Below are 12873 nucleotides of genomic sequence, written 5' to 3'. Positions count from 1 at the left end.
GTATCCGAAACCAGGAGTGGAACAATTAGAAGAAAAGTCTAATAGAAACATATGCACCACTTCTGCATTTATCACCCACTCCTGGTTTTGGCTACAAATACTGAGGTAAAATACCGACCGAATACTGATAGTGTGAACGCGGCCTAAAGCAGCAAAAAATACTGACAGGGCTCCAATAATCTCTCACAGTGAGTAAAATGGCTGCCACTCCTTCTTTTCTGGCCTCCATATTGGTGAAGCCAATGCACAATCCTCTTATCGGAGGAGTTTGGTCTACGGAAACATGGCCGCCGCCGTCACCTTCAGGGAAGAAGAGGTCACGTGACGCGGCCGCCTAGCGACAGAGCGAGTGGGCCTGAGAGAAAACGAAGCGTCCTATTGGTTCCTGCTGAGACACGTGGGCGCATCAGAGGGGCGTGTCTCCTCTCTGCACGCAGACACGACCCTATATAAGAGGCGTCACCGGCCTCGTTTCTTCTTCCCCGTCCTCCCTCAGCTCCGCCATGGCTCTCACCGCTGACCCCGTCTACCAGAAGCTCGCCAAGTTCTACGAAGCCAACCACGCCGGCCTCAACCTCCGGAAGCTGTTTGCCGCCGACAAGGACCGCTTCTGCAAGTTCAGGTGCTGTCACGTGACGTCACCATGACGTCACTACTATTGGTGGCTTAATCTTTTATTTTTAACCCTTTCCTGGAATGCAAGTGCCATTTTTTTCTTTTCCTCTTCCCTTTTGCCTGCACAATTATTGCTTTTCCTTAGTCTAAGGGGTTAACTCGTGTGCAAATCTACTGCGCTGTCGCTTTAAAATTAACCCCTTCCCTGATGACAGCAGCTCTGCTGCCTAGAAAGGGGGTTCATGGCTGCCAGGTATCAATTCTGCAGATTTGGGTGCAGGGGAAGCTCTGGGGGCCCCTGATCTGTCCTAGGGCCCTTATTCATACCCCTGGGGTGGTTCTCTAGGACCCTGCAGGCTCTGGGGCCTGTGATGAAGGGGTTAATGGTTAGTAGATGGCGGTGGGGGTCCTCCTGTGAGGAGTGGGTGGGCTGCAGCGGTGACCTGCGCCCTTCATTCATCCTTGTGGTTCTGTACGTGCAGTGTGACACATCCCCCTTCTGCAGGGGGGGCTGGTGTGGCATGCTGGGAGTTGTAGTCTTCACATCTGGAGGCTTCTCCCCTGTGCGCTGCTCAGCCTCTGTCCCTGCTCTTTTACGATGGACAATCCCTTTAAGACTGAGGTGTCAGTGGCCTGATCTGCCCTGGGGAGAGCAGAGTGTCAGCTCCTGGGCTTTATATAGGGGGAGGGAGTGTTCTCTCTGTTGCTTCCATTCCTGTCTTGTATACTGCCCCCTAATGGCTGCTGCTGTGATGACAATGTAACGAGCCACTGCCTGATCTGTCCCGGTGCCACTAAAGCTCTGCAGATCTCCTGTATTAGGTGCCCCCTGGCATTATAGGGTCCTAGGTCTTTGTCACCCACCTCTGGCCCTGTTTTAGGGCCCTGCTGAGGTTTCCCGCAGTCAGGTGATCGGGGGCCACTATGCAGGACCCCCTCAGTCTCTGGGGGGCACAGGTTGCCCTTCTACCTCATCCCCAATCCTGGAGCCCTGTGCTCTGTCCTGGTTTAGTCAGCGTTGCCCCTGATGAATAACTATCTGGTAAGATGAGGGTCCGGCCCCTGCAGTGTTTTAGGTCTGCATGGTTATATTTAGCCTAACCTTCAGTGGCAGCTCCTCACCCCTGCTGCCCTTCTTGGCGGGGGGCGGCCGTGCACAGGAGACCTCTTATTTTCGTGCGGCAGTTTGCACAGCGGTTGAGGAACGTCGTTTTGTAATGACATAAAGTCTCCTACTTCTTGTTCTGGGCGGTGGATGGGGAAAGACTGGCATGATGACACTGGGGGATTGCACAGTGGGCAGATGACTTGGTACCATGTCCAGGATGGTGCTGGGTGCTAGGATTATAGAGCGCCGCTAAAACAAAAGCACCCACGGACAACTTGCATACTTAACTTCCCAGAAGAGCATTGCATGCTTATAAGCCTCCTCACGCTGGCACATTGCCCTTATATCCCATGGACCCTGGAATGTCAAACTGCTTCTTATTTGTACCAAGCATGTGCTGTAAGATGCCTTCAGATTCCCGGCTACGTTACAGTGCAGTTTTGCATTTTCCGTCTTGCAGCACAGTCGTTGATTAACTTTTAAAGGGGTATTCCCATCTTAAAGGGATGACACATTCTCCACATTCTGAGCTTTTTGTGCAAGTGAATGGGGTTGGCTGCATTAGCACTGAACTAGTATAAACCTGTCATTCTCACGCCATGTGGGGGGAGGGAGTTTAGACCCCATACCCTAAGACTTGCCCTGGTTATAATAAGTATGTGCACCTCTGTGTGCCTAAAACATTGTGAAGAGATCTTATTTTGTGTCCTAAAACTTATTGCCCTATATCTTCACAGCAAGACCCTCGCCACCGGAGAAGGAGACATCTTGGTGGACTACTCCAAGAACCTGATCACTGAAGACTTGTTCAAGCTGCTGATAGAGCTGGTAAGCTGTAATGCTCTGTGCTGCTGTTGCGCCAGCACACTGACCTGTCGCCCTGCGCTCTCCTCTTGGCTCATCTCCGGTCTATAACGCAATATGAAAGGTGCGTTTCTCAATTTTAATGGCGCAACATAGAGGAACGTTACAGAACAACCACAAACTCCTTATTCCTGGGAGTGATGCCCAAGAGTGGTCTCTGCCCGTGACTGGGGTCCAGTATGACCTTCTGGCTGATATTAATCTACCGGTCTGAGTATGGGTATTTATGCCCCTTGGTTAACTGAGGGGACCCCAGAGATGCATATTGGAGCCCCCTAAGTGCACCTGACATTGGCTTGTGGCGTCGGTGCTGCAGCGATCACCTGTCCTCTCCATGTACTGCCTCTGCCCGGTGATCAGGGACGGAGCATGGCTGTCCGCAGCAGTGCCAGTGACGCAGGAGGATGGGGGTTATGCTCCAGTCTGGGGAGGGGGACCTGTCCTCGGCTGTCATCTGACACTCTATTTTTACATGTTTCAGGCCCAGTCAAGAGGTGTGGAGGCTGCCAGAAAGCGCATGTTCTCTGCCGAGAAGATAAACTTCACCGAGGTATCGGCTGTAACCCCTTCACTGCCAGAATTCCTAACATGACTGCTGTAGGGATTGTTTTCTTTTATTATTCTTTCTACCATCACTTTGCACTTGTGCGCTGTCGTCTTTAGGTATCGCGAAATCTGCAGCGTTCTTTTCCTTTATTGTGCAATGCCTAATTTTTTACGCCCCCCTGCAGAAAACCTACCGTGTATCCTCCTGCCCGGAGGAGCTACAGTACTGGCATCCAGCAGATAAGGAAACTGCTTCACCCTGCATGACGGTGTAATCTTGGTAGGATTAGCGGGTGCGGACTGAACGGTTTGGCAGCACACATGCCCGTTCACCCGAGGCCGCACCCTTCATAGAATGTGCAGGGCGCTCGGGTTCGGCCTCGCCCCACGTTTTTTTTTCACTCGGTGCCAAACTGAATTTTTAGCCAACTTTTTTTAATTATTAAATTGTATGCGTTGGCTTGTTCTTGGCAGTGATCGCTCTTCCAATCATTCAGTTGGGCTTATCCCCAGCAGATAAGGAGGAACGCAGCGTAGTCAGTGACTGCTGTATCCACCTCCTGCGCAGGGTCACACCGCAGTGCATGTGTGATCGGCACTGCAGGGACAGGAGTAGCGGAGTCACCCGCTTAGATCATTAAACTCTGGTTCTTCTTCCAGCTCCTGGTGTACATCCTCCATCCCCTCTCCCCCAATTTATTACAACCAGCCCCTCATGACGTCTGCCTTTACTAACGTGACTGAATGACCAATGGTGCGGAGCTCCTGATAGCAGTAATGGGAGCCACCAGTGTAACCAGTCCATTCATGACACTTCTTCCTCATCTCCTGTGAGTGATATTCTTGAAGTGGAAGGAACTGCAGCAAATCGGCCATGAAGTGGAGACTCCATAATGTTAGAGTGGGAGGAGAGGGCAGGAAAGTCACCAACGTTCTGCTGACCCCATAACTGCAGAGTCCAGACCTCCTTTGGTATAACATCAGCACTAACACTGCGCCCCCACCAGGCACTTCATGGCCAAGCAGCTGCATGCAGCCATACATCACCAAGCACAATTGGATCAAAAGTCAAAATAAGCAATACCAAGGCCGAGGGAGGCTACTGCCTCGCTCCCATAATAAATGCAGAGTTTACATAAACTGATGGAATACTCCTATTGATATATAGCAACTGAGAGAAAGATGGAGTACATGCACCACCGAAAGGTTAATAAAATCTGATTTTTATTTATTTTTTTATTTTATTGAAGCATTACTTATAGTACAAGCCATATATAGGCAAAAGAGGGGTGCATATGAGTTTGGTGGCTTCTGTATTTGGTACTCTTGATTTATCACATGTCTTTCTGCACCTTCTATTGTATGTATTTTTATACTATTGTTTTTACATGAGTTATGATCGGACCTACCCCTGGTTACCTTATTGTCCCTGGTTTCTCCTCTGCTGCTCCAGCAGGTCTCCGCATTTATTCTCTTTTGGGGCCAATATACTGCTCAAAAAAAGGAACAATCAGATAACATCCTAGATATGAATGAATTAAATATTTGCATTGAATACTTTGTTTTGTACAAAGTTGAATGTGCAGACAACAAAATCACACAAATCAATGGAAATCAAATTAATTAACCAATGGAGGTCTGGATTTGGAATGATACTCAAAATCAAAGTGGAAAATCAAATTACAGGCTGATCCAACTTCAGTGGAAATGCCTCATGACAAGGAAAAGATGCTCAGTATTGTGTGTGGTTGCCACGTGCCTGTATGACCTCCCTACAACACCTGGGCATGCTCCTGATGAGGCGGCGGATGGTCTCCTGAGGGATCTCCTCCCAGACCTGGACTAAAGCATCCGCCAACTCCTGTACAGTCTGTGGTGCAACGTGATGTTGGTGGATGGAGCGAGACATGATGCCCCAGATGTGCTCAATCAGATTCAGGTCTGGGTAACGGGCGGGCCAGTCCATAGCTTCAGTGCCTTCATCTTGCAGGAACTGCTGACACTCCAGCCACATGAGGTCTGGCATTGTCCTGCATTAGGAGGAACCCAGGGCCAACCGCACCAGAATATGGTCTCACAAGGGGTCTGAGGATCTCATCTCGGTACCTAATGGCAGTCAGGCTACCTCTGGCGAGCACATGGAGGGCTGTGCGGCTCTCCAAAGAAATGCCACCCCACACCATTACTGACACTACCAAACCAGTCATGCTGAAGGATGTTGCAGGCAGCAGATCGTTCTCCATGGCGTCTGCAGACTCTGTCACGTCGGTCACATGTGCTCAGTGTGAACCTGCTTTCATCTGTGAAGAGCACTTGGCGCCAGTGGCGAATTTGCCAATCTTGCTTTTCTGTGGCAAATGCCAAGTGTCCTGCACGGAGTTGTTGTGAGCACAACCCCCATCTGGATGTTGGACACCATCCTCATGGAGTCGGTTTCTAACAGTTTGTGCAGACAAATGCACATTTGTGGCCTGCTGGAGGTCATTTTGCAGGGCTCTGGCAGTGCTCCTCCTGCTCCTCTTTGCACAAAGGCTGAGGTATCGCTCCTGCTGCTGGGTTGTTGACCTCCTACGGCCCCCTCCACATCTCCTGGGGTTCTGACCTGTCTCCTTTTAGCTCCATCCTCTGAACACTACACTGACAGATACAGCAAACCTTCTTGCCACAGCTCGCATTGATGTGCCATCCTGGATGAACTGCACTACCTGAGCCACTTGTGTGGGTTGTAGAGTCCGTCTCATTCTACTACGAGTGAAAGCACAACCAACATTCAAGTGACCAAAACATCAGCCAGAAAGCATTGGTACTGAGATGTGGTCTGTGGTCCCCACCTGCAGAACCACTCCTTTATTGAGGGTGTCTTGATAATTGCCAATAATTTCTATCTGTTGTCTATTCCATCTGCACAACAGCATGTGAAATTGATTGTCAATCAGTGTTGCTTCCTAAGTGGACAGTTTGATTTCACAGAAGTTTGATTTACTTGGAGCTATATTCTGTTTAAGAGTTCCCTTTATTCTTTTGAGCAGTGTTTGTGGCTTGTACGGTGTTTTGCTTCATTAAACATTTTTTGTGGATTTTATTATCCTTTTGGTGGTGTGTGTACTCAATCTTTCTCTCAGTGCTAAATCACCAAGCACAATGCCGAGCGACTGGACTCTGGAGGAGACGTCTTCTGTGCAGTGACAGATCTCACTTCTCTGTCTGATGGAGGAGTCTGGGTTTGGTGACAAGACTGTGCCCAAGGTCCATACAGACATGGGGGGGGGGGGGGGGGGGGGGGTGTAGGAGTTTGGTAGAAGAACAGGCCCGGAACCCCATTCAGCTTCATATTGTCTGTGGGTGTAAGATGGGAGGACAGATGTGCTCCTGTAGTGTAATGTGGGGGGCACATACTTATCTCCATATAGTGTATTGGGGCTGATTGCTGTTCTTGTTTCCTTGCATCCCCAGAATCGCTCCGTGCTGCACATCGCTCTGCGCAACCAATCAAACACCGCTATCCAGGTGGACGGCAAGGATGTGATGCCAGAAGTCAATGCTGTCTTGCAGAAGATGAAGGCTTTCTGCCAGGTACAGCGCCCGTTCTGGTGTTAACCTCCATTACCCATCTTCTATGGATGACTTGCCATTTGCTCTTCTTCAGCGAGTGCGCGGTGGTGAGTGGAAGGGTTACACTGGAAAGACCATCACTGACGTGGTGAATGTGGGAATCGGCGGCTCCGATCTGGTAAGCATGGCACCTATTTGGCTTTAGACTTGTCTATTTGGCTACTAGAAGACCTGCCTGTTCTGTCCTAGGGTCCCCTGATGGTCACAGAAGCACTGAAGCCATACTCCAAAGGCGGCCCCCGAGTCTGGTTTGTGTCCAACATCGATGGGACCCACATGGCCAAAACCCTGGCGGAGCTGAACCCTGAGAGCACACTGTTCATCATCGCCTCCAAGGTGAGGACTGCTGCGCTCCCTGAATGGCCTCAGGGCTTCGGCTCTGGGCTCTGCACGTGGAGATAAGTCGTGTCCAATGCCGACCGCTCTGCAAACAGCAGGTAAAATGCAGATCTTGAATGACGCTGCAGATCTGTTCTGTGTGGAGCCGGGTGGAGCTTTTGGCACAAACTTTATATTGGGGATGTTGATGTCAACTGGTGCAGAACGCATCATAGGAGTCGTCCACGTTCTGAGGATACAACTTTACATATTTTTTTTTTTTTATTCTTTCTTGCAGACTTTCACCACCCAGGAAACTATCACCAATGCTGAAACCGCTAAGGAGTGGTTCCTGAAAGCCGCCAAAGATGTGAGTATTTTTTGGCCAGCGCCATGCCACCTCTTCTGTTGGCTGTGGGTTTGGATCCTAAACCTGCTCCTTTCTTTCAGCCATCTGCAGTAGCCAAGCACTTTGTTGCCCTCTCTACCAACGCAGTAAGTGCACTCTCCAATCTTCAATGCATCCCATTGTTGCAGAACTACAACTCCCAGTATGCCCTGACACCCAGAGGCCTATCTAGGGTTTCTGGCACCCGGGGCAAGAATACATTTTGGTGCCCCCCCCCCCTTCCCTCCCCCCCCAACTCACGGGACATATGCGATTTGCACAATTAGGCCGGGGTCACACTAGCGTATTGCATCCGATGCGAGAGCATCGGATGCTATATGCTAATGTCACTCGGCTCCTGCTCGCAGCAGAGCAGGAGCTGAGTGTCATGCGTCTGTGCTCCGATTCTCTCGCACAGGGAGGATCGGAGCACAGCTGCGGAGGAGGCGGAGAAATGAATTTCTCCATCTCCTCCATTGCTGGGGTCCGCTTATAGCGCACATCACTCAGATGATATCCAAGTGGTGTGTGCTGTCTCACTCGCACCCATAGGCTTAAGGCTTATATGGGTGCGAGTGAGCCGAGAGTTTTCCTCGGTCTGAGAAAATCGCAGCATGCTGCGATTGTCTCGGACTGAGGAAAATGACCGACAAAGTCATCATTGCCCTTTCCACCACCATCATCATTGTCCTTTCCGCCGCCATCACCATACTTGCCCATTTCACCACCTCCATCGTGTTCTCCCCCTCCAATATCAGTGTGCTTTCCACCACCACCATCTTTGTCCATTAAACCACCTCCATCATTTCTTTTCCCCCTTCATTATTGCTCTTTCCACCACCTCCATGATTTCCTCCTCCCCACCATCATTGCATTCTCCCCCCACCACCATCATTGCCCATTCCAATTTCCACCTCCATCGTTGCCTCCCCCCACCCCTTATTGCCCATTCCACCACATCCATCATTTCCTCCTCCCCCCCCCCCCTCCATACAAATAATTGCACTCAGTCAGCCCCATCATTACCCTCGCCTCTTCCCACAACAATTTACGTCTCTACACATTAACCCGCTACGCATGCACGCACACACATATTGCGTACAGTATAATGGCCACACCTAGTTACTCCTACACACAGCTGAGCTCTGTACACCTTGCACACACGGCTCTGTTCCATACACCTCGTACGCACGTGGCTCCACTCCGTACAGCCTGTACACACGCGGCTGTGCTCCGTACACCTTGCACACACCTAGCTCCGCTCCATACACCTTGAACACACGGCTCTGCTACATCCACACAAACCACTCCTGACCCCACACAAATGCTAACCCTCGTCCAGCACCATGACAACCAGCAGAGTCCTGCACTACACTGAGGCCCTTGATCATGTAACTCCAGACTCCTCCCCTCCTGTGACCTCATCACAGGTCCTGTGTGCACAGAGCAGCGGCAGCAACTGCTGTGGTGTGTGGCTCTCTGCGGTGGAGGGGCTCTGCTGTGGGGCAGTTGCGCTGCTGGGATTGGACGCGCAGCACTTTCTCAGAGCCGGCTGTTAATTTGACAGCTGGCTCAGAGAACAGGACTATCTCAGTGTGGGGGCGGCAGAATGCCGCCGACTAGGAGCCTCCTTGGACCGTCACATCAGGCGGCCTGCTGGCGTCCCCCCTTCCCCTGTCGGCTACGCCAGGGACACATGCCCCGACTGCCCTCCTGGATACGCCACTGCGGACACCCTTCAGGTGGGAGTTGTAGTTTTGCAACAGTCAAATATCACTGCATTTACTTTATTTTTCTATTTTTGCAGCCAAAAGTGAAAGATTTTGGAATTGACACAGCCAATATGTTTGAGTTCTGGGATGTAAGTATCTGATGGGAGTGGTAGTGCCAGACGGGCAGGAATTTTCTTCAGCTGTCGTACAACCACAACTCCCAGTAATGTCGGGGCATGTTGTGGGTTTGCAGCACTTGGTGATCAGTCTGCACTGTACAGACAGCTGACTGTAACCTGACCCGTCCCTGCTGGGTTATTCTGGGGTCCGACCTTTCGTGCCATTTACTAGGCGGCCGCCCTACTGTACCTAAAGGCCACTGACTGGTTCAATGTCAGTCGTTCTGGCCGACCTCTAGTTGCGTCGCATCTGGATTGAAGAGGACAGAATAGAACAATGATCCATTATCTCTTCTCCCCTGTAGTGGGTCGGCGGTCGCTATTCCCTCTGGTCCGCCATCGGCCTCTCCATTGCCCTCCATGTTGGTAAGTGGCCACCCAGATGTCTGCTCCAGATTAAATATGCACTAATAAAAAATATATTAAAATATTACTATTTTTTTCCCTTCCCCTCCAGGCTATGATAACTTTGAGAAGCTTCTGGCCGGAGCGCACTGGATGGTGAGGTCTCATGATTTTCTTATCTGAGGAAACGTTCAGTGTTTGTCCCCTGTGATCACTCTGCTGCCATATTGAGCCTTTCCTTTGCTTTCCAGGACAATCACTTCTACAAAACTCCTCTTGAAAACAACATCCCGGTCATCCTGGCCATGCTGGGCGTCTGGTACATCAACTTCTATGGCTGCGAGACTCAGGCCCTGCTCCCCTACGATCAGTACATGCACCGGTTTGCAGCCTATTTCCAGCAGGTCTGTGCCGCACCGATCCTTCCCTTCTGCAGAACATCTTTGGTAGATGACTGTCATATTCTCATCTTTCGCAGGGAGACATGGAGTCCAATGGGAAATACATCACCAAGACCGGTGCCCGGGTCAACTACAACACCGGCCCTGTAGTGTGGGGCGAGCCGGGAACCAACGGGCAGCATGCCTTCTACCAGCTCATTCACCAGGGTGGGTCCTGCAGCCTTTCATATCACACGCTGTGTACATGGCTACAACACTTAAAGGGGTTTTCAGGGATATTTATGGGCCTGATCATAAAGAGGTTGTCAAATGGAATTAATCACCCACCTGGTGATCATTTACTGATAGGTCGGACCCCCACTGATTGGCAGAAGAGGTGATTTATCCCCAATCGGCTGTGCACATGCTCAACCACTGCATTATTCTTTTCCTACGAGGCTGTTTTTCACATGTGCCACTTTGTTCCTTGTCTGGCTCCAGTAATGACAGAGCTGGTCCTGACTTTGGGGGTCCATGGGTAGACCTGAATTAGGAGGACACTCAGGAGCTGGTGAAGGTGTAATGTCGCCATCTAGTGGCTTAATTGGAAAATGCAACACTTAAAAATATGAATGATTTCTGCACCAGGACGCTGGTACTTGTTCTTACTTCTGCATATTTTTTTTTTCTCCATCTTAATGAACAAACCAATATCTGTTAATACACTTTTGTTTAACTGTATTCCCACCATAGGAACACGCATGATCCCCTGTGATTTCATGATACCGGCACAGACCCAACACCCAATCCGTGACGGGCTTCATCACAAGGTAACCATACTGACTCTCAAAAAAACACTTCAAACCCAAATTAACTTAAGGAGGAAAAAACAAAACCATGCATGTGGCCCATAGAGTGACAGGTTAGAAGGGTCCCGGGGGGCACCAGGAGGAGGCTCCAATCTCCACCACACACTGCTGCTATGAGGCTCCTGTACTGAACTTTCACAAGGAAGATTGATTAGGTTTTTTTTCTTTCTGCCCTAGATCCTGATGGCCAACTTCCTGGCCCAGACTGAGGCGCTTATGAAGGGGAAGTCTACAGAGGAGGCGAAAGCAGAGCTGCAGGCATCCGGACTGTCTGGGGAGGCTCTGGAGAAACTGCTCCCGCACAAGGTTAAGTAATTGGACCGTTTGCACATGCCGTTTGCTAACTGTTTATACATTTCTTTATCTTTTTTAATTTGTCATCTTTTTTAATAGGTATTTGAAGGAAACCGACCAACCAACTCCATTGTGTTCAGCAAGCTCAGCCCCTTCATCCTGGGAGCATTAATCGGTGAGCATCTACTATATATCCTTGGAGTTTTGGGCTGTGTAGACAGCAGCAATGGCCACTTCTCTTGGCTTTCCTGGTACTTTTGACTATTTGTTTGTTAGCTTTGACTTACCCAGACTTTTTCCTGATCTTCTAGCCATGTATGAACACAAAATCTTCATTCAAGGGGTCGTGTGGGACATCAACAGTTACGACCAGTGGGGGTGAGTAAAAATGGGTCTGGGTTGCAGTACTAGATCCGACCTGTGGAGGATGGGGGAACAGTTTCTGTAAAAGGCAGTTACGTCTGTCTTCTCATCCCTGCACATCATTGACAGCTGATCACTTTCTGCTTTTTTTTTTTTTTTTTTTTTTTTTTTTTCTTCAGTGTTGAACTTGGGAAGCAACTGGCTAAGAAGATTGAGCCTGAGCTGGAGTCTAATGCCGCCATCTCCTCTCACGACTCCTCCACTAACGGCCTAATTAACTTCTACAAGAAGCACAGGTTATGAACAGAGGGCGGCGTTCAGCGTCCCAACATCTGATGTCTCCTGGTCTCAGCTTTTAGCAGAAGGCACTTTCCTGACTGTAGTCTGTCCTTGTCTCGTGTCAATGTTATCAGTGGAGGGGGGTAGCGATGGAGCTGTCCTGTACGCACTGCATAGATGTAACTGCACTGTTCCAAACACCATGGCAGGGGGCGCTATAATAGTTACGGGGCCCAGGCTAGTGGACCTACGTCTCCCCAGCACTTGGATGTTCTGTTATGCACTGTCCTGTCCTGTGCAAATAACGGTTTACAGAATAAATGGATCACAAACCAGATGTCGCTTTGTTCTTCATGGGTTTTGGGTCCTGCAGATCATGAGTTTGCCGAATAAGGCCTGTCTTACACATTGTGTTTAAATGGTGGGTATGCCACGTAAGATAAGATCCGAAAGACAATGATACCAGGTTCCAGGTAGGTGGAATGCTTTAAGGCTTCTTCCTGCCTGGTTAAAAAATGTAAAAAAAAAACAAATGAATTGAAGCTAGAATTCGGCTTTTGGACACCAGTAAGATTCCTATTTCCAGAAATAAAGTCCACGAAAGTGGAACAGGCAGCCTTAGTATACGGAGTCTTGTCCTTGACGCAGTAGGGAGGTCCTTCTTCAGGTTCTAAAATCAGAAAAAGGGAGAGGATTCTGTAGTCCTCATCTACTGAGAAAGCCAGATTTGTCCTTCAGAACTATTGGGAACCTGAAAGATTTAAATTGTTCAAAGGTCAAACATGTCAAGATGGAAATGGAAGGAACGATGGTAAAACTTTTTTCTGAAATTCTACATGGTGATGAGAAGTCTCCAAGATGCATATTACCAAGTACCAATCCTCAGGAAACATCAGTGGCAGCAAATATCCAGGGGAACAGGCATCATAAGTTTCATGCTGTAGCCTTAGGGTCGGTCATGGTCCCAAGAGTGCTCACACAGATATCTGCGGAGATGTTGG

General features: G+C 49.6%; 1 protein-coding gene across 1 annotated transcript; it reads left to right on the top strand.

Moving 5' to 3' along the window:
* Nucleotides 1–437: 437 nt before the first annotated feature.
* GPI (glucose-6-phosphate isomerase) lies at nucleotides 438–12207 on the top strand. Its single transcript, XM_069739202.1, has 18 exons — nucleotides 438–622; nucleotides 2461–2551; nucleotides 3069–3137; nucleotides 6587–6706; nucleotides 6780–6863; nucleotides 6935–7081; nucleotides 7362–7433; nucleotides 7514–7558; nucleotides 9259–9312; nucleotides 9648–9708; nucleotides 9800–9843; nucleotides 9939–10091; nucleotides 10166–10295; nucleotides 10821–10897; nucleotides 11114–11242; nucleotides 11330–11405; nucleotides 11542–11608; nucleotides 11773–12207. The coding sequence occupies exons 1-18, from the start codon at nucleotides 504–506 to the stop codon at nucleotides 11894–11896; spliced, it is 1662 nt and encodes a 553-aa protein (XP_069595303.1). The 5' UTR covers nucleotides 438–503; the 3' UTR covers nucleotides 11897–12207.
* The last annotated feature ends 666 nt before the right edge of the window (nucleotides 12208–12873 follow it).

The sequence above is a fragment of the Ranitomeya imitator genome, chromosome 9 (assembly GCF_032444005.1).
Source record: "Ranitomeya imitator isolate aRanImi1 chromosome 9, aRanImi1.pri, whole genome shotgun sequence".
NCBI lineage: Eukaryota > Metazoa > Chordata > Amphibia > Anura > Dendrobatidae > Ranitomeya > Ranitomeya imitator.
The sequence above is the reverse complement of the archived record's forward strand: the minus strand, read 5'-3'. Positions and strand labels throughout refer to the sequence as shown.